Source organism: Procambarus clarkii, chromosome 26, assembly GCF_040958095.1.
Source record: "Procambarus clarkii isolate CNS0578487 chromosome 26, FALCON_Pclarkii_2.0, whole genome shotgun sequence".
Taxonomy (NCBI): domain Eukaryota; kingdom Metazoa; phylum Arthropoda; class Malacostraca; order Decapoda; family Cambaridae; genus Procambarus; species Procambarus clarkii.
The window spans coordinates 21,914,659-21,937,662 of record NC_091175.1 but is presented as its reverse complement, the minus strand read 5'-3'; the positions used below and the strand labels follow the sequence as shown (position 1 = coordinate 21,937,662).

Below are 23,004 nucleotides of genomic sequence, written 5' to 3'. Positions count from 1 at the left end.
GTCCTCATACCCCAAGTCCTAGTGCTATACAGCCATACTGACATAGTACTTTCTCTTTACAATTACTTTATCTTCAGTGGAACCTTAGAAGGCAAGATGAGCAATTCGCAGGCGTCTGGGCCGAGGTCAACTCCCAGGACACTGTCTCTCAGCACGTGAGGTGTGTGAGGGGGGCTGAGCAATAGGGTGAGGGGGGGGGTGAGGGAGGGGGGGGCGGTGAGGGGGGGCCAATATTACTGTGCTTGAGACATGCATCCCCGCCACCTGCCGCCAAGCGTGGCCCGTCTTGGGTGTGTATCAAGTGTAACGAATTATTAATCACGTTCCAAGTTGTCAGGCAGTGTATATCACGGGTGTGTATAGTGGGTGTATGTAGATGCTTACAATGCTCTTTCCTTTCACAGGTGGGTACAGGAGCAGACGACTGCTCACTCCTGTTAGCAGGCTGAGAGCTTTCCCTTCCCATAGCTCACGGTAAGCCTTACCCTACTAGTTTTACACACAGGTGGGTACAGGAGCAGATGACTGCTCACTCCTGTTACCAGGCTGAGAGCTTTCCCTTATAACTCGTGTTAGGTCTTACCCTGCTAGTTTAACTGGAACATGACCCGCCAATCGGTTAACAACCAGGTCCCCAGTTACTGCTGGGTGAACAGGGGTGAACAGTTAAGGACTGACGCCCAATCAGGGTTCAAACCCAACAACATGACTAGCGAGGTGCGGGCTGGGTGTACCACCTGAGGATTACGTGAAGGGTTATACACAATGTGTACAACCAATGGCATCGGAACTACTTAGAGGAAATATTAGCCTATCTTGTACATTAGTCTCAAACCTTAATCATTTCACATACAAATATCCACCTCAACAACACAACCACATTTGTTAATTGTTTTGAGTTGCGTGATTATGTATTTCCTTGTGTTTCATGGTGTTAACTGTTATCATCCCTGACAGTTACACACTAGAGGAAATATTTCAAGAGGAGTGGAGTTTAAAATTGTTTTAGTAAGTTTAGAGGAGCAGGAGGGTGACGCCGGAGTGTTTGGTGAGTGTGTGTGGTAAACATTAAGGATGTGTAGAGTCATTCAGTACACAGAGACATCACATTATCGTCATATATCAGTGACAACATCCACAGCAGCCGTGATAAGGATTCGAACCTATGCGCTGGGTATTCCCAGAAGCACGCTCTAAACGACTACGCTACGACATGGTCAAAAGAATTGCAACCTGGGGTACTACTGCACTTTCGAATCCCCGCATACGTTCGAATCCTCATCACGGCTACTGTGGATTTTCTCATATTAATTCAGTAATGAATTAGTTTTCTCGGAAACAGGAAGCTTATACTGAAGTCTACCCTCACACACACAAAGCGGTATGCCACTAGACTAGTCCCAGGACTAAGAGGCATGAGTTACGAGGAAAGGCTGAGGGAACTGCAACTCACGTCGCTGGAAGACAGAAGAGCTCGGGGAGACGTGATCACCACATACAAAATTCTCAGAGTGACCAATCACTCTGGTGATTGCTTTCTGGCAGTCCAGGAAAATGCAGTCAGCCCACCCTTCTCTTTCCTGCCTAATTTTTGTTGCCTGGTCATAGAATTCTATTAAACCTGTGAGGCGCGATTTACCATCCTTGAACCCAAGTTGGTGGTGCGTTACAAAGTTATTTCCCTCCAGATGCTCTTCGAGCCTTTTCCTCACGATATTCTCCATCACCTTGCATGGTATACAAGTTATTGAAACTGGCCTGTAGTTCAGTGCCTCTTGCCTGTCACCCTTCTTGTATATTGGGACTACGTTAGCTGTCTTCCAACTTTCTGGTAGGTCTCCTGTTTCCAGTGACCTGTTATACACCATAGAGAGTGGCACACTTAGTGCTTCTGCACCTTCCTTTAGTATCCATGGTGAGATTCTGTCAGGCCCAACAGCCTTTGTTAAATCCAGCTCCAGCAGACACCTTTTGACCTCATCACTGGTGAGGTCAAATTCCTCCAAGGTTGCTTGGTTTGCCTCCTCGTCATTTAGTACAGGGGCTTCTCCTTGTTCTATTGTGACGACCTCCTGGAATCTCTTGTTGAGTTCTTCACACACCTCCTTGTCATTCTCTGTGTATCTGTTCTCCCCTTTTCTCAGTTTCATCACTTGTTCCTTCACTGCTGTTTTCCTCCTGAAGTGGCTATGTGTGTGTGTGTGTGTGTGTGTGTGAGAGTGTGTGTGTGTGAGTGTGTGTGTGTGTTAGAAACATATTCAGTACACATAATAGAGGAAATATAGATTGGTTAGAAAGGCGGGGTCCAGGAGATAAAAGTACATTTCAGCAGGCAGAAATAGTAAATACACGCGCGCGCGCGCGCTATTCCAGAACAAACGTTGATCATATGCTCCCAAAACCATCCCGGCGTCCTGCCTTAATCTGGAGTCCTTAATCTTAATCTGGAAATAATATATATATATCACAGTCCGCCCTTTACCAGGACGCTCACACACGTTTTCTACCTCTTGGGACAAGGACCCGAAGTCCCGTTTCATAAACTATTACATAATGTACAATAAATGCACAAAATGTGCAATAAGCCATAAAGGGCTGGACACTCCGAGGAAGCGAGCTAATGCCGCCAGCTGCAGAGATTTATGACTGGTCAGAGTGTGAGTGTCAGAAGGAACAATTTAAGTTTTTGACCACAATTTTTCATACGGAAAATTTATGGTTCAATTATAACTGTATCTTGTGTTTCCATTGTCTGGGACGGACAGAGCCTATTAGGCTTATGGACGGCTAGGCCAACGACTGACCCTCCCTGGGATGTAACCCATAGCTAGCTGTCCAACCCTTTGGCTATATTTTTACTGCTAGGTAAACAGAGGCATCAGGAAGACAGAAACATTGCCCAAACGTCTTGCCCCTGACCGCGAATCGAAGGAACTCTGGTCCAGATATTGATACAGCAGAGCCAGACACATAGCACGAGTGTTATGGCAGCTGTGACAAGTGTCAACCCCGATATTATGGCAACATGTGTCCACCTTAATGCTATATGACAACTATCACAAAATATCTCCCACGTCGCGAACAATACTTGACATCTTCTCAGTGCTAGAATATATATACTTGGGAGGGAGGGAATTATCAAGGGAAAGCGCCAAGCCATTACGACTATATAACACTGGGAAGGGGTCAGGATAAGGATTTGGGATGGGACGGGAGGAAGGAATGGTGCCCCCAATCACTTGGAGGGTCGGGGATTGAACGCCGACCTGCATGAAGCGAGACCGTCGCTCTACCGTCCAGCCCAAGTGGTTGGATATCTACACTTGGGTACAGATGTCTCAGTCAACCTATGGCACATATTTCCTCATGTTTCTCCACACATGGCGTGACAAAGGGGTCTGACAGCTGAGTGGACAGCGCTTCGGATTCGTAGTCCTGAGGTTCCGGGTTCGATCCCAAGTGTAGGCGGAAACAAATGGGCAGGGTTTTTATTTCACCCTGATGCTCCTGTTACCTAGCAATAAATATGTACCTGGGAGTTAAACAGCTGCTCCGGGCTGCTTCTTGGGGATGTGTAACAAAAAAGGAGACCTGGTCGAGGACCGGGCCGCGGGGACGCTAAGCCCCGAAATCATCTCAAGATAACCATAATCTATTGTACCAACTTCATCACAAAATATCTTTACATGTTAGTTAAGTTTAAAATCATAAAATCCCTCCCATAATATTATTTTAGACGCAAGTTTGTGGACCTATGGAACAAATTACCGGCTAACATAGTATATATGGAATAGCTGGGTTGTTTCAAGCGTAGGTCAGACATATATATGAGTGAGTTTGAGGCGGTATAAGAGAGAGCTGCCTCGTTTGTAGACGATGAGTCACAATAACGAGGCTGAAGACATGACGACCAAACCACACCCAATAAGATGAGCAGACGACGACGTTTCACTCCGTCCTGAACCAGTATTAACTCGTGTACGAAAAAGTCACATTGACGTACCATAATGTCAACTATGCCAAGTCTGGCTATGTGACTTAGTGGCCAATGGCCGACCAGGTGGCTAGAATGGTACTTACCTGTGGGTGGAGGGTGAACAGCTGCATGGGTGTCGGGGCGTTGGCTCCCCGCGCGGGGAGGCAACGGAGGCGGTTGGTAAGGTGACATTGTCGAGTGTGTGGCATCGTGCGATGACGTCACCGGGAGGGGCTGATACGGCGACTTGATTAGCTGTTGATTTGATGACGTTGCCGGAAGGTGCTGGTACGGCGAGGTGAGTGGGTGCTGGTGTTGTGACGTAACACATATGGGCTGATACACTGACGTGACTGGTTGCTGGTTGGTTGACGTCACAGGGAGAGGCTGGTATGGTGACGTGATTTGCTGCTGGTGAGATGAGGTCACCGGAAGGGGTTGGTACGGCGATGTCATTGGTAAATAATGAGAGGACGTCAGCGCTACTGACGGCTGAGACACCACCAAGGTGCTGACGCCTCCACTCTTGGTGGAGAGGCTGCCAGCCGGCCGCCCATTGGCTGTCACACCAGTGCCGTTCAGCAGTGAACCATTGTGCGTCAGGCTGTTCACTGTCTGGCAGCTCTGATTGGCTGAGTTCATCGTTGCCGCGGCCACCGCATTTTTCTGAAGACAAAAATTAATACAATTATAATATATATATTACCATTTATATTTGAGAAAATGCGGGTTTTCATAACACAGTAAATTAGAATTATTGAAAGTGTCTTTGGGATATATACATAAACTAGTATATTTTGGTAGCAGTCTTTCCTGTAGACATATATTATTAAATATGACCGAAAAAGTAAGATTAATAATTCTAACACGAATTTTCTCTATCTTTCTTACATTTCTTTTCACTGTTGATGGTAATTCAAAGATCAATTCTCCAAAATTCATATTTATTTCTAGTCTGACGCGACACTTGAGCGCGTTTCGTAAAACTTATTACATTTTCAAAGACTTTAGTTTACAAACACACAACTGAAACTGAATAGAGCTTACACATCTTCGAGGTTTATATCTACATTTGGGTGAGGTGGATGAGGTGAAAAAACGAACTTTCAACAATGGGTATTCAATGGGTATTAAATTCCAACACAAGACAGAACACGAAACAATGGGTATTGAATGGAAGTAATTGTAGAAAGCCTATTGGTCCATATTTCTTGATGCTTCTATATTGGAGCGGAGTCTTGAAGTGGGTAGAATATAGTTGTGCATTAATTGACTGTTGATTGCTAGTGTTGACTTCTTGATGTGTAGTGCCTCGCAGACGTCCAGCCGTCTGCTATCGCTGTATCTATCGATGATTTCTGTGTTGTTTGCTAGGATTTCTCTGGTGATGGTTTGTTTGTGGGAAGAGATTATATGTTCCTTAATGGAGCCCTGTTGCTTATGCATCGTTAAACGCCTGGAAAGAGATGTTGTTGTCTTGCCTATATACTGGTTTTTTTGAGGCTTACAGTCCCCAAGAGGGCATTTGAAGGCATAGACGACGTTAGTCTCTTTTAAAGCGTTCTGCTTTGTGTCTGGAGAGTTTCTCATGAGTAGGCTGGCCGTTTTTCTGGTTTTATAGTAAATCGTCAGTTGTATCTTCTGATTTTTGTCTGTAGGGATAACGTTTCTACTGACAATATCTTTCAGGACCCTTTCCTCCGTTTTATGGGCTGTGGAAAAGAAGTTCCTGTAAAATAGTCTAATAGGGGGTATAGGTGTTGTGTTAGTTGTCTCTTCAGAGGTTGCATGGCGTTTCACTTTCCTTCTTATGATGTCTTCCGCGAAACCATTGGAGAAGCCGTTGTTGACTAGGACCTGCCTTACCCTACAGAGTTCTTCGTCGACTTGCTTCCAATCTGAGCTGTGGCTGAGGGCACGGTCGACATAAGCGTTAACAACACTCCTCTTGTACCTGTCCATCTCGTACACTCCTCTTATACGAGATGGAGAAGGATGGGAAGCTGCCCTTTCTAGATGTAACAGTCATGGAAAGGAGCGAAGTTTTCCACACTGCAGTCTACACTAAGGAAACAAACATAGGAATGTGCCTGAATGCCAACAGTGACTGCCCGGACAGGTACAAGAGGAGTGTTGTTAACGCTTATGTCGACCGTGCTCTCAGCCACAGCTCAGAATGGAAGCAAGTAGACGAAGAACTCTGTAGGGTAAGGCAGGTCCTAGTCAACAACGGCTTCTCCAATGGTTTCGTGGAAGACATCATAAGAAAGAAAGTGAAACGCCATGCAACCTCTGAAGAGACAACTAACACAACACCTATACCCCCTATTAGACTATTTTACAGGAACTTCTTTTCCACAGCCCATAAAACGGAGGAAAGGGTCCTGAAAGATATTGTCAGTAGAAACGTTATCCCTACAGACAAAAATCAGAAGATACAACTGACGATTTACTATAAAACCAGAAAAACGGCCAGCCTACTCATGAGAAACTCTCCAGACACAAAGCAGAACGCTTTAAAAGAGACCAACGTCGTCTATGCCTTCAAATGCCCTCTTGGGGACTGTAAGCTCAAAAAAACCCAGTATATAGGCAAGACAACAACATCTCTTTCTAGGCGTTTAACGATGCATAAGGAACAGGGCTCCATTAAGGAACATATAATCTCTTCCCACAAACAAACCATCACCAGAGAAATCCTAGCAAACAACACAGAAATCATCGATAGATACAGCGATAGCAGGCGGCTTGACGTCTGCGAGGCACTACACATCAAGAAGTCAACACCAGCAATCAACAGCCAATTAATGCACAACTATATTCTACCCACTTCAAGACTCCGCTCCAATATAGAAGCATCAAGAAATATGGACCAATAGGCTTTCTACAATTACTTCCATTCAATACCCATTGTTTCGTGTTCTGTCTTGTGTTTGAATTTAATATCTATTCAATACCCATTGTTTCGTGTTCTGTCTTGTGTTGGAATTTAATACCCATTGAATACCCATTGTTGAAAGTTCGTTTTTTCACCTCATCCACCTCACCCAAATGTAGATATAAACCTCGAAGATGTGTAAGCTCTATTCAGTTTCAGTTGTGTGTTTGTAAACTAAAGTCTTTGAAAATGTAATAAGTTTTACGAAACGCGCTCAAGTGTCGCGTCAGACTAGAAATAAATATGAATTTTGGAGAATTGATCTTTGAATTACCATCAACAGTGAAAAGAAATGTAAGAAAGATAGAGAAAATTCGTGTTAGAATTATTAATCTTACTTTTTCGGTCATATTTAATAATATATACATATATATATATATATATATATATATATATATATATATATATATATATATATATATATATATATATATATATATATATATATATATATACATATATATATATATATATATATATATATATATATATATATATATATATATATATATATATATATATATATATATATATATAACAATGTCAAACCACGAAGGAAAAATTGAAACAGGAATTTCCTTAAGTACTTTCGAATTTAATAATACATCTTCAGAAGGGTGAGTTACATAGATCTGAACATATACAGGCAAGAGAGAGGTGAAGTGAAGTGAGGTACAATGATAAATATATGACTGGGAATGGAGGGTTAGAAAACTATACCATTCTCCCTACAAATTTGGGTAAGATTGTTCCCTAAGGGTCTGGTTTTCAACATTGGACAGAAAGACAGACATTCCCTTATAATACAGATATAAATAAATTGGAAACTTAGTTATATATTTAAATATATTTATTGGGATAAGTTCAAATAATTTATTTATGTAAAATACATAATAAAATAAAGTAACAAAAAAGTAAAATAAAAATACATAAGAAAAATAAATAAAGTAACAATTCCTGTAAATAAATAATATCTTCCTGTAAATACACTTATATTGGCTTCTAATATTTTTACATTTCAACCAAGACCATTAACTGTTATTAATCCATCCTAATTCATTTTAAGGAAAGCGTAATATAGGTGAACCAAGATGGATATCTCAGCCTTTTAAATAAGTTATACCTCTAATACTCCAACCCCCCCCCCCAAATAACATGAAATGAAAAAAGGTACCAATAAGGGTCCAAGACGGACCAAAACGTCGTCCTTTTCATTTCATAAGCGTGAGTTTGAGTTACTTGTGGCAGCCTCGGTACGGAGACTCATTCTCTGCAAGTCATACCTCTATTTATCACATTTTCTGTGAACTCAAGGCGATCCTATTTTTAAGTTATACCTCTAATATCCACATTTTCTGTGGACGCAAAGAGAGCCCATTTTCTACGATCGTCCCCCAACCCGGAGATCATCACCCCAGACGCCCGAGGTCAACACATCGTGAGAAATCTTGATCACAAATGGCGCTTAACCTGTCAAGAGGTTAATCTTTTTGTATCAGCGAGATTCTCAAGCCGTTTGTTTTATGGATCCTGCCGCTTAAGCTCCCACCAAAAAAACTTATCACTCCGCATATATATATGTAGTTGTCTGTGATAACTAATATTGTACCTTATATGCATAAGATCACTTTACTGGATGCAAAGGTTATACAAACATGCTGATCCGGAATATTAATAATCCCTGGAGGCTAATACGCGCCCATAACCATTACTGGTCATCATAGATAGGCTCCGGGCGGCAATTTATCAAGCCGAATAGGCCTCCCGTGCGCAGGAAAGGGAGCCTATTGCGCCCAGATGATTTAAGAAGATTGAAGATGACGTAGTTAATAATTTAGCGTAGCTGAGTTCAGCGGTGTTATCCCGGGTAACAAGCGGCGATAACAGCAACCTGTTATCATCATCCTCAAGCCCATGCAATAAGTCAAATACTGACTTACGCAACTTTTAATAAATTCTGTAGTTGACTTATGGGTCCTGAAGCATAGTGGGCTTCGTGCTCGGCTCATAAACAAAGGACCCGGGTTCAATCCCCTCAGGCAGGATACAGAGATGGTTAAGCACGTTTCCTTTCACTTGATTTAGTTAACTGTTGTGAGTTGCATCCAAGGAAAGGCTTACGAGGACCTAGATAAGCCTAATTATAGCCTTCCTGTCCCCCGACAATGGGAATTATACGGCAGACAGCCCTTGTGATGAATTTTTCGTGTAAACAAATGCGGTTATCTAAAATATTGCCCGAAACGCATTGCGTAATAGTGGCTTTAGGCATTGTATGTACTAGCTCTATCTATATATCAATCCATTAATGTAACATCACTTGTATGTATGTACCTTACCTGAATACACATATTTATTTATTTTATTTATTTATATGAATTAATATTGTTATATATTGTGGGTCTTTGTGAAGTTAGAGGTAGAAAAACCTTGATTTTAAACCTGCGCTGCCTAGTGGCCATACCTATCTTTTGGGAAAGGCTTCAGGAGTCAGCCTCGAGGAAAAAACCGGAGTTGGAGCCCCTAAGGCAGTTCGTTGTTGACGTCGACCTCGTTCTGGCAGCTCCTGCGACGGTGCTGGAACCATGTGTACTGGCGTTTGCCTTTCCATTGGATAATTTCAGCAACGTGGAGAGGGAAGGACCTGCTGCATGGGTAACAGCTTCACCATATCTACTACCCAGGCTTTACGCCCTGGAGAGGACACTCCAGCCTTGCCTCACAGCGTTGAACCAACACGGCAAGCGACAGTCTATCGGTTTTAAGTCATCTGCTCGATTGGCGAGAGAAGGATAGCCGGAAGCCAGGAAGACAGGCCAGACTCAGACTTCGTTGGTTGACTAGACCACACACTAAAAGGTGAAGGGACGACGACATTTCGGTCCGTCCAGGACAAGTCGATTGTCCAGGACGAACCGAAACGTCGTCGTCCCTTCACCTTCTAGTGTGTGGTCCGGTCAACATACTTCAGCCATGTTAGTGTGACTCCTCGTCTGCAGACGTCGTTTGTGCCCAGTGTGGGATGGAGTGCCACTCTGGGATTGGCCTCAACAGTCACACCAGACGCTGCACCAGGAGTGACAACCAGGGCACAACTCCATAGTCTCCCGAGACTGAAGGACGCCTACTACTATGTGTAGTTAAAACATTCGTCCGGCGTTTCGCGAGCGCTTTGTCCTGGGTTCGTATCCTGGCCGGGGAGAATTTACTGGGCGTCAATCCTTAACTGTAGCCTCTGTTTACCCAACAGTAAAATGGGTACCTGCTTGTTAAAGCAGAAAATTAGGATAAAGGACCTGCCCGAAACGCTACGCGTGCTAGTTGCTGTACAAGAATGTAACAACTCTTGTATATATAAATAAATAATCCTTAAAATATATTTAATAATCCATAAATAATTGTCTTTGAAAATGTAAGAAGTGTCTTGCGAAACTTTTCTAGGAGTCAGACCATAAATAAAGTGTGAAAATGAACTTTGGAGAGTTAATTTTTCAACTACCCCCAACAGTGAAGAAAAACCTAAGAAATATTGAGAAGATTCGTGTTAGAATCATTAATCTTACCCATTCGGTCATATTCAACACATAAATAAATACAAATATATAAATAGGTAATGTTGAGGAAGACGTTTGTTAGGCTGACTCAGGGAGTGTAGACAACAGAGTGGCAGGTCCACGTCTCGAGCCATAGTTTCGGGCATGATTAAGATAACTGACTTAGGAAGAGGTTAATGAGTATATGACTTACACACTGTGATCCCGACGGCTCTTTGTGTTGATGATGGGATGTTGTTACCGACGGTAGTGACTTGTGTGAGCCTTAACCTTGGGTGGGGTCGCTGGTGCTCCTTACTGCTCCCCGCCCCCCACAACACCCCCCACAACACCGCCCACAACACCGCCCCCCCATCACCCCCCACAACACCCCCACAAAACCCCCCACAACACCGCCCACAACACCCCTCCCAACACCCCCACAACACCCCCCACAACACCGCCCCACAACACCGCCCCACAACACCCCCACAACACCCTCCACAACACCACCCCACAACACCACAACACCGCCCCACAACACCCCCCACAACACCCCCACAAACCCCCCCCACAACACCGCCCACAACACCCCTCCCAACACCCCCACAACACCCCTCACAACACCGCCCACAACACCCCCACAACACCCCCCACAACACCCCCACAACACCGCCTACAACACCCCCACAACACCGCCCACAACACCCCCCCCACAACAACGCCCACAACACCCCCACAACACCGCCCCCAACACCGCTCACAACACCCCCCACAACACCGTCCACAACACCCCCACAACACCGCCCCACAACACCGCCCACAACACCCCCACAACACCGCCCACAACATCCCCACAACACCGCCCACAACACCGCCCACAACACCCCCACAATACCCCCCACAACACCCCCACAACACCCTCACAACACCGCCCACAACATCCCCACAACACCGCCCACAACACCCCCCACAACACCCCACAACACCGCCCCACAACACCGCCCCACAACACCGCCCACAACACCCCCACAACACCGCCCACAACATCCCCACAACACCGCCCACAACCCCCCCACAACACCGCCCACAACACCCCCACAACACCCCCCACAACACCCCCACAACACCGCCCACAACACCCTCCACAACACCCCCCACAACACCGCCCACAACACCGCCCCACAACACCCCCCACAACACCGCCCACAACACCGCCCCACAACACCCCCACAACACCCCCCAACACCCCCCACAACACCCCCCCCAACACCGCCCACAACACCCCCCCCAACACCGCCCAAACACCCCCCCAACTAGGGGTGTTGGTTCTCGGACTAGTCTAGTGGCATACCTATGAACTTTTTCCAGCTTCGTCTTGTGCTTGACAAGGTACGGGCTCCATGCTGGGGCCGCATACTCCAGGATTGGTCTTACATATGTGGTGTACAAGATTCTGAATGATTCCTTACACAGGTTCTTGAACGCCGTTCTGATGTTAGCCAGCCTCGCATATGCCGCAGACGTTATTCTCTTTATGTGGGCTTCAGGAGACAGGTTTGGTGTGATATCAACTTCTAGATCTTTCTCTCTGTCTGTTTCATTAAGTACTTCATCTCCTATTCTGTATCCTGTGTCTGGCCTCCTGTTTCCACTGCCTAGTTTCATTACTTTGCATTTACTCGGGTTGAACTTCAACAGCCATTTGTTGGACCATTCACTCAGTCTGTCTAGGTCATCTTGTAGCCTCCTACTATCATCCTCTGTTTCAATCCTCCTCATAATTTTTGCATCATCAGCAAAAATTGAGAGAACGATTCTATACCCTCTGGGAGATCATTTACATATATTAGAAACAGTATAGGTCCAAGGACTGACCCCTGCGGGACTCCACTTGTGACGTCTCGCCAATCTGAGACCTCACCCCTCACACTGACTCGTTGTCTCCTGTTGCTTAGGTACTCCTTTATCCAATGGAGTACCTTCCCTTTCACACCGGCCTGCATCTCCAGTTTTTTCACTAGCCTCTTGTGTGGTACTGTATCAAAGGCTTTCTGACAATCCAAAAATATGCAGTCTGCCCACCCTTCTCTTTCTCGCCTGATTTTTGTTGCCTGGTCGTAGAATTCAAGTAACCCTGTGAGGCAGGACCTGCCATCCCTGAACCCATGTTGATGCTGTGTTACAAAGTTCTTTCGCTCCAGATGTTCCACTAGCTTTCTTCGCACAATCTTCTCCATCAGCTTGCATGGTATGCAGGTTAGGGACACTGGCCTGTAGTTCAGTGCCTCCTGTCTATCCCCCTTCTTGTATATCGGGACTACGTTAGCTGCTTTCCAAATTTCTGGCAGTTCCCCTGTTGCCAGTGATTTGTTATACACTATGGAGAGTGGCAGGCACAGTTCTTCTGCTCCTTCCTTTAGTATCCAAGGGGAGATTCCATCTGGGCCTATAGCCTTTGTCTCATCCAACTCTAGTAAACACTTCCTTACTTCCCCGCTGGTAATCTCAAACTCTTCCAGTGGTTCCTGGTTAGCTATTCCCTCTCTTATCTCTGGAATTTATCCTTGCTCTAAGGTGAAGACCTCCTGGAATTTCTTATTCAGTTCCTCACACACTTCCTTGTTGTTTGTAGTGAATCCTTCTTCCCCTATTCTTAATTTCATAACCTGTTCCTTTACTGTTGTTTTTCTCCTGATGAGGCTATCTCGCTGGTTCGTCATTTCCTCTCATCCTTGTGGGTTCTCTGACATGCTGGGTTAAAAAGTTTCTAGTCACCACCTCCAATAGTTTGGCTCTCCACGTATCCTCGCCTCCATGCGGTTCCTTGTTCTCCCAGTCAATCTTTCCGTGATTGAAGTCCTTCATGATGAGCAGGTGGGATCTATTTCTACAGGCAGCAGAGGCTGCCCTCTCAATTATAGTGTTAACTGCCATATTTTTGTTGTCATACTCTTGACTGGGTCTCCTGTCATTTGGTGGAGGGTTGTATATTACTGCTACTACTATTCTTGGTCCTCCCATTGTCATGGTGCCTGCTATGTAGTCTCTGAACTCCTCACAGCCTGGGATAGCCATCTTCTTAAAACTCCATTCCGTTCTCATGAGTAGGGCGTGTGTGTGTGTGTGGGGGGGGGGAATTAGTTAGTAGTTAGTTACAGGTGATTGATTAACACTTGAGAGGCGGGCCGAAAAAGCAGAGCTCAACCCCCGCAAGCACAACTAGGTGAATACAACTAGATGAATCCACACATTGTCGTCCAAGCATGATATATCCTGGCGCAGGTTCTCACGCCGGCGACCTTCACTACGGGGAAGCGCGCGGGAAAGGGGTTTAATAGCAGCTTTCTGGCGGCAACAGCAGCAGGAGACGACCCGCCTCCAACACCTCGCCGCCAGAGGGCCACTCATGCCTTTGTTCCCGCCCCACGAGGTCCTGGCTCGCCGCGGCAAGGTCGGCTCTAGCAGTTTGTTTTTTGTATTATTATTTTCTACCACAGACGTGGCCAGACATTTACAATGCTAACCAGCATATATACATTTTCTTCTGTCCTCCATGGACAGGGTTAGAGATCTGTTAAACATATAGTTCAAGGGTTTATTAAACAATCAACCACACAAGGTGATTGTAGTGCTGTTAAAATGCTAGGCTAAAGTACATAGGAAAATACATATATACACAGATTTACGTATGCCCTACAGCAGTGTGAGTCTTCGTAGTCTCCACCGCCATGGTGGGGTCTGGACAGGCGTAGACAGGTAGTCATGGACGGTACTGAAGTCTCACTACACTCCAAGGAGCCCAACCTCTTGGGCTGGACGGTAGAGCATCATGCAGGTTGGCGTTCAATCCCCGACTGTCCACCAAGAGGTTGGGCACCATTCCTTCCACCCCGTCCCATCCCACATCCTTATCCTGACCCCTTCCTAGTGCTATATAGTCGTAATGGCTTGGCTGTAAATCGTAAAGACAATCGACTTGAGAATGGTCCAGGACGGACAGAAACGTCGTCGTCCCTTCACCTTCTAGTGTGTGGTCTGGTCCAAATGGCTTGGCTCATTCCCCTGATAGTTTCCTTCCTTCCATCCTACCCTCCAAGGACGGTGTGAATTGGCGGGAACGGATATGGTCTTTGGTGTAGTGATGGGCTTAAGGCTTATCGGCCCTGGGACGGTCAGGCTGTTTGGTCCTATACCTTACTGACCAACCACCAATTATAAATTACCAATTCAGCCGGACAAATTCCTCGGGAATAATAGGGGGTGACCTTCGATAAGCTGTCGGCTTCCTGTCCCCGCCGAGACCACAAGAGAGGGTGACCAGCAGGTAAATGCTTTATACTTTCGTCCTGGCTATAGTCCAGAGCTATAGTATACTCATATATAGCTCTCACAGGTCAGGGACACCCACAGAAGGTCAGGGACCCCCACAGAAGGTCAGCGACACCCACAGAAGGTCAGGGACACCCATAGAAGGTCAGAGACAAATACAGAAGGTCAGGGACACCCACAGAAGGTCAGGGACACCCACAGAAGGTCAGGGACCCCCACAGAAGGTCAGGGACCCCCACAGAAGGTCAGCGACACCCACAGAAGGTCAGGGACACCCATAGAAGGTCAGAGACAAATACAGAAGGTCAGGGACACCCACAGAAGGTCAGGGACACCCACAGAAAGTCAGGGACACCCACAGAAGGTCAGAGGCAAATACAGAAGGTCAGGGACACCCACAGAAGGTCAGAGACAAATACAGGTCAGGGACACCCACAGAAGGTCAGGGACACCCACAGAAGGTCAGGGACACCCACAGAAAGTCAGAGACAAATACAGGTCAGGGACACCCACAGAAGGTCAGGGACACCCATTGAAAGTCAGGGACACCCACAGAGGGTCAGGGACACCCACAGAAGGTCAGGGACACCCACAGAAGGTCAGGGACACCCACAGAAGGTCAGAGACAAATACAGAAGGTCAGGGACACCCACAGAAGGTCAGGGACAAATACAGGTCAGGGATACCCACAGAAGGTCAGGGACACCCACAGAGGGTCAGGGACACCCACAGAAGGTCAGAGACAAATACAGAAGGTCAGGGACACCCACAGAAGGTCAGAGACAAATACAGGTCACGGACACCCACAGAAGGTCAGGAACACCCACAGAAGGTCAGGGACACCCACAGAAGGTCAGCGACACCCACAGAAGGTCAGGGACACCCACAGAAGGTCAGCGACACCCACAGAAGGTCAGGAACACCCATAGAAGGTCAGCGACACCCACAGAAGGTCAGGAACACCCATAGAAGGTCAGGGACACCCACAGAAGGTCAGGGACACCCACAGAAGGTCAGGGACACCCACATAAGGTCAGGGACACCCACAGAAGGTCAGCGACACCCACAGAAGGTCAGGGACACCCACAGAAGGTCAGGGACACCCACATAAGGTCAGGGACACCCACAGAAGGTCAGGAACACCCACATAAGGTCAGGGACACCCACAGAAGGTCAGGAACACCCACAGAAGGTCAGGGACACCCACAGAAGGTCAGGGACACCCATAGAAGGTCAGGGACACCCACAGAAGGTCAGGGACACCCACAGAAGGTCAGGGACACCCACATAAGGTCAGGGACACCCACAGAAGGTCAGGAACACCCACAGAAGGTCAGGGACACCCACAGAAGGTCAGGGACACCCACAGAAGGTCAGGGACACCCACAGAAGGTCAGGGACACCCACAGAAGGTCAGGGACACCCACAGAAGGTCAGCGACACCCACAGAAGGTCAGCGACACCCACAGAAGGTCAGGAACACCCACAGAAGGTCAGGGACACCCACAGGACTTGTTCGGATATGGAAACGTTTGGACGGTTGATGAAGATCTCAGTCAAAATTTATATGGGTTGTAAAATTCCAGAGAGGACGACCCAGCCTCCTAAAATGAGAGTCCTTGTAGTAACAACAAGAACTATTTGGTCCAAACTACCAGTATGAAGTGATGGACCACCAGTAAACACTTTTGGTCCTTTTAATTTTATAGTCCACAAAAATGTTCCTAGGAAAGTACATATATGCACTATATTCAACCCGTTCTCGCAAATTCGTAAAGTCAATATTGACTTATTAACTACGTGCATAGGTGATATACTAAACATAATAGATACCCTTAAAAAGATTCATAGAAAACACCATCCTTACCTAACCTTGTTAGTATCTTAAGATAAGCATCTTATTGCTTCGTAATTACAATTATTACTTAACCTATACCTATTATAGGTTAGGTAATAATTGTAATTACGAAGCAATAAGATGCTTATCTTAACATACTAAGTAGGTTAGGTAAGGTCGGTGTTTTCTGTGAATCTTTTTAAGGGTATCTATTATGTTAAGTATGTCACCTATGCATATATTTAATAAGTCAATATTGACTTATTAAATTTGCGAGAACGGGTTGCTATATTAGGTCTAAGATAGCACGTATTAATCCTAAGATTACTAGGAGAGGTTAGGTCTTATATCTAAGTTCATAAAAAAAGTTTCTGCTTTGTCTAAACTCAATAATACAAAAAGTCAGTGCAAAAATAAGGTGGTCAATCACTACATATACAATCACTACTTTCCAACAGATAGCTACTGTAAGTACTCTCATTTTAGGAGGATGGGTTGTGGAGGCTGGTGGTTGGTCGATCATTGGTGCAGGAGGAGTTGCTGTGACCCAAATGGGTATGAATGAATGAGGCTCCTTCCCATGAGGCTCTAAATGGGCTGAGTATGGAAGCAGTACTTTCATACGTAAGGGATATGGATATGTAAGGGGATATGTCCCTATGTATGTAAGGCACAGACATAGGAGGCACACTGGGATGCCAGCATATGTCTGCATCCTCTAAGCATATCTGCCAATTATGTGAAGCTGGGCAGTAACTTCAATGACCCGGCGATGACTGGAAACTATAGCCAGAAATGGTTCTCAAAGCTAATGCACAATAGTAGTGGAGAACCTAGTCAGAGACCGAACCAATAGTAAGGAGGCCTGGTCAGAGACCGGGCCGCGCGGACCAATGATTCCCAGAATTAGCGCCAGGTAGGCCAGAGGGCATGTCACAGATGTGGAACAGGAAATGGATTATAGGCTCAAGCAAGTGGGAGAATCAGCTCTGTTCTTTGAGCTGAGTGGTCTGTCAGTGGAGCCATAGACACACCGCCAGAGTGACACATCCCAGATGGTAGAGCTCTACACTCAATGAATGAAGGCAGATCTATGGTGGAATTCGTGAGTTGAGATCGTGAGTAGTATATATATGTGTATGTTATGAAATGATTAACATTGAACCAGTAATTTGAGAGAGATAAGTTGATCTCCAGAGACAAGGATGGGATAGTGACTAGGATGTTGTATACCAACGGAAAGCCGGATAGGATCAAGGGCTTAGGCCATTGGGCGCCGTTTGTTGCATGTAAATGCTGAATGTATTTTATATATATATATATATATATATATATATATATATATATATATATATATATATATATATATATATATATATATATATATATATGTTGTACTTAGCCAGAACGCCCTACTCGGCCTACTATGCAAGACACGATTTGCCTAATAAGCCAAGTTTTCTTGAATTTAAAAAAAAAATCTTATGAAATGATAAAGCTATCCATTTCATTATGTATGAATTATTTTTTTTAATTTGAGTTAAAACTAACGTATATAGATGACCGAACCTAACCAACCCCTCCTAACCTAACCTAACCTACCTTAACCTAATGTAAACTAGCATAATTAAGTAATTAATTTATGTTCTAAATATAATATAATAATATTATATAAAAAAAAAATTGGAAACATTTTATTGAAAATAAAGAAAATCACTCGGCCTATTAGGCAAATGGGGCCTTGTATAGTAGGCCTAGAAGTGCGTTCTGGTTACTAGGTACGACATACATATATATATAAATATATATATATATATATATATATATATATATATATATATATATATATATATATATATATATATATATATATATATATATATATATATGTCGTACCTAGTAGCCAGAACGCACTTCTCAGCCTAATATGCAAGGCCTGATTTGCCTAATAAGCCGAGTTTTCCTGAATTAATTGTTTTTCGACTACCTAACCTACCTAACCTAACCTAACCTAACTTTTTCGGCTACCTAACCTAACCTAACCTATAAAGATAGGTTAGGTTAGGTTAGGTAGGGTTGGTTAGGTTCGGTCATATATCTACATTAATTTTAACTCCAATAAAAAAAATTGACCTCATACATAATTAAATGGGTAGCTTTATCATTTCATAAGAAAAAAATTAGAGAAAATATATTAATTCAGGAAAACTTGGCTTATTAGGCAAATCGGGCCTTGCATAGTAGGCTGAGAAGTGCGTTCTGGCTACTAGGTACGACATATATATATATATATATATATATATATATATATATGATATATACATGAATATATATGTGAATATATGTAAGCATATGATATATGCTGATATTACGAGGTAATGAACATTTACTGAGGATATATTGATACAGGAGGAGGAGGAGGAGGAGGAGGAGGAGGAGGAGGCGGAGGAGGAGGCGGAGGAGGAGGAGGAGGAGGCGGAGGAGGAGGAGGAGGCGGAGGAGGAGGAGGAGGAGGAGGAGGAGGAGGAGGAGGAGGAGGAGGCGGAGGAGGAGGCAGAGGAGGAGGAGGAGGCGGAGGAGGAGGAGGAGGCGGAGAAGGAGGAGGAGGAGGAGGAGGAGGAGGAGGCGGAGGAGGAGGAGGCGGAGGAGGAGGAGGCGGAGAAGGAGGAGGAGGAGGAGGAGGAGGAGGAGGAGGAGGAGGAGGCGGAGGCGGAGGAGGAGGAGGAGGAGGCGGAGGAGGAGGCGGAGGAGGAGGAGGCGGAGGAGGAGGAGGAGGTGGAGGAGGAGGAGGAGGAGGAGGAGGAGGAGGAGGAGGAGGAAGAGTCGGAGGAGGAGGAGGCGGAGGAGGAGGAGGAGGCGGAGGAGGAGGCGGAGGAGGAGGAGGAGGCGGAGGAGGAGGCGGAGAAGGAGGAGGAGGAGGAGGAGGAGGAGGAGGAGGCGGAGGAGGAGGCAGAGGAGGAGGAGGAGGCGGAGAAGGAGGAGGAGGAGGAGGAGGAGGAGGAGGAGGAGGAGGAGGCGGAGGAGGAGGAGGAGGCGGAGGAGGAGGCGGAGGAGGAGGAGGCGGAGGAGGAGGAGGAGGCGGAGGAGGAGGCGGAGGAGGAGGAGGAGGAGGAGGAGGAGGCGGAGGAGGCGGAGGAGGAGGAGGAGGCGGAGGAGGAGGCGGAGGAGGAGGCGGAGGAGGAGGAGGAGGAGAAAGCGGAGGAGGAGGCGGAGGCGGAGGAGGAGAAGGAGGAGGTGGAGGAGGAGGAGGCGGAGGATGAGGAGGCAGAGGAGGCGGAGGAGGAGGAGGAGGCGGAGGAGGAGGAGGAGGCGGAGGAGGAGGCGGAGGAGGAGGAGGAGGAGGAGGAGGAGGAGGAGGAGGAGGCGGAGGAGGCGGAGGAGGCGGAGGAGGAGGAGGAGGCGGAGGAGGAGGAGGAGGAGGAGGAGGAGGAGGAGGAGGAGGAGGAGGAGGAGGCGGAGGAGGAGGCGGAGGAGGAGGCGGAGGAGGAGGAGGAGGCGGAGGAGGAGGAGGAGGAGGAGGAGGAGGAGGAGGAGGAAGTGGAGGAGGAGGCGGAGGAGGAGGAGGAGGCGGAGGAGAAGGAGGTGGAGGAGGAGGAGGCGGAGGAGGAGGAGGAGGAAGCGGAAGAGGAGGAGGAGGAGGAGGAGGAGGAGGAGGAGGAGGAGGAAGCGGAGGAGGAGGAGGAGGAGGAGGAGGAAGCGGAGGAGGAGGAGGAGGAGGAGGAGGAGGAGGAGGAGGAGGTGGAGGAGGCGGAGGAGGAAGGAGGAGGAAGCGGAGGAGGAGGAGGAGGAGGAGGAGGTGGAGGAGGCGGAGGAGGAAGGAGGAGGAAGCGGAGGAGGAGGATGAGGAGGAGGAGGAGGAGGAGGAGGAGGAGGAGGCGGAGGAGGAGGAGGAGGAGGAGGAGGAGGGGGAGGCGGAGGAGGAGGAGGAGGAGGAGGAGGAGGAGGAGGAGGAGGAGGAGGAGGAGGAGGAGGAGGAGGAGGGAGAAGGAGGGACAGGAGTAAGGATGAAGAGTGTGTGAGAGAGAGACACAAGGAGAGGGTGGAGAGAGAGACACAAGGAGAGGGTGGAGAGAGGAGACACAAGGAGAGAGAGGAGAGAGAGACACAAGGAGAGAGTGGAGAGAGGAGACACAAGGAGAGAGAGGAGAGAGAGACACAAGGAGAGAGTGGAGAGAGAGACACAAGGAGAGAGAGGAGAGAGAGACACAAGGAGAGAGAGGAGAGAGAGACACAAGGAGAGAGTGTGAGGGAGGAGACACAAGGAGAGAGTGGAGAGAGAGACACAAGGAGAGAGAGGAGAGAGAGACACAAGGAGAGAGAGGAGAGAGACACAAGGAGAGAGTGGAGAGAGAGACACAAGGAGAGAGTGTGAGAGAGGAGACACAAGGAGAGAGTGGAGAGAGAGACACAAGGAGAGAGTGGAGAGAGGAGACACAAGGAGAGAGTGGAGAGAGAGACACAAGGAGAGAGTGGAGAGAGGAGACACAAGGAGAGAGTGTGAGAGAGAGACACAAGGAGAGAGTGGAGAGAGAGACACAATGAGAGAGTGGAGAGAGGAGACACAAGGAGAGAGTGTGAGAGAGAGACACAAGGAGAGAGAGGAGAGAGAGACACAAGGAGAGAGAGGAGAGAGGAGACACAAGGAGAGAGTGTGAGAGAGGAGACACAAGGAGAGAGTGGAGAGAGAGACACAAGGAGAGAGAGGAGAGAGAGACACAAGGAGAGAGTGTGAGAGAGGAGACACAAGGAGAGAGTGGAGAGAGAGACACAAGGAGAGAGAGGAGAGAGGAGACACAAGGAGAGAGTGTGAGAGAGAGACACAAGGAGAGAGTGGAGAGAGAGACACAAGGAGAGAGAGTGTGAGAGAGAGGCACAAGGAGAGAGAGGAGAGAGAGACACAAGGAGAGAGTGGAGAGAGAGACACAAGGAGAGAGAGTGTGAGAGAGAGACACAAGGAGAGAGAGGAGAGAGAGACACAAGGAGAGAGTGGAGAGAGGAGACACAAGGAGAGAGAGTGTGAGAGAGAGACACAAGGAGAGAGTGGAGAGAGAGACACAAGGAGAGAGTGGAGAGAGAGAGACACAAGGAGAGAGAGGAGAGAGAGACACAAGGAGAGAGTGGAGAGAGGAGACACAAGGAGAGAGAGTGTGAGAGAGAGACACAAGAAGAGAGTGGAGAGAGGAGACACAAGGAGAGAGAGTGTGAGAGAGAGACACAAGGAGAGAGAGACACAAGGAGAGAGGAGAGAGAGACACAAGGAGAGAGAGTGTGAGAGAGAGACACAAGGAGAGAGTGGAGAGAGAGACACAAGGAGAGAGTGGAGAGAGAGACACAAGGAGAGAGAGACACAAGGAGAGAGAGACACAAGGAGAGAGGAGAGAGAGACACAAGGAGAGAGAGGAGAGAGACACAAGGAGATAGAGACACAAGGAGAGAGTGTGAGAGAGAGACACAAGGAGAGAGTGGAGAGAGAGACACAAGGAGAGAGAGACACAAGGAGAGAGTGTGAGAGAGAGACACAAGGAGAGAGTGGAGAGAGACACACAAGGAGAGAGAGACACACGGAGAGAGTGGAGAGAGACACAAGGAGAGAGTGGAGAGAGAGACACAAGGAGAGAGAGGAGAGAGAGACACAAGGAGAGAGTGGAGAGAGGAGACACAAGGAGAGAGAGTGTGAGAGAGAGACACAAGGAGAGAGAGGAGAGAGAGACACAAGGAGAGAGTGGAGAGAGGAGACACAAGGAGAGAGAGTGTGAGAGAGAGACACAAGGAGAGAGAGGAGAGAGACACAAAGAGAGAGTGGAGAGAGGAGACACAAGGAGAGAGAGTGTGAGAGAGAGACACAAGGAGAGAGTGGAGAGAGAGACACAAGGAGAGAGAGATACACAAGGAGAGAGTGAGACACAAGGAGAGAGTGGAGAGAGAGACACAGGGAGAGAGTGGAGAGAGAGAGAGAGACACAGGGAGAGAGAGGAGAGAGAGACACAAGGAGAGAGAGGAGAGAGCCTTATAGACTCAGTTACGCATCCCTGGCTAGGGGTTGTCGCGGGTGTACTAACCTTATAGTGCTGGCCTGGCTCCCACACTCCACCCCACAACCAATCCTTTACCTAATATCTCCCAATCTGTACAAAATCAACCAGCCCGTAAAAAATGCCACGTATTAGTATAACATAAAGCGCCGTATTATTGACGTTTTACGTACATCAACCTTGATAGCATAGAAGGGTTAATATGGCGTTCGTGCGCAATAGCTTGTTAACTGCTCGAGGAGTTTGCCTGCAACGTCTCTACCAAGATTAGAGCAACACTACTCTTCAAATTTGGTCAACAATCCATGTTTACAACTCTCACTCCCAAGGGGCCTGACAGCTGAGTGGACAGCGCG

The 23,004-nt window shown here is 47.0% G+C and overlaps 1 protein-coding gene across 6 annotated transcripts in view; it reads right to left on the bottom strand.

The window, feature by feature from the left end:
• Positions 1–23,004, bottom strand: part of LOC123756854 (filaggrin-2) — a 238,436-nt gene that overhangs the window by 136,519 nt on the left and 78,913 nt on the right. For all 6 annotated transcript variants that reach the window (XM_069331979.1, XM_069331980.1, XM_069331982.1 and 3 more), the window contains exon 3: positions 4,081–4,642. In XM_069331979.1, coding sequence (XP_069188080.1) covers positions 4,081–4,642 — 562 coding nt within the window. The remainder of the gene's footprint in view (positions 1–4,080; positions 4,643–23,004) is intronic.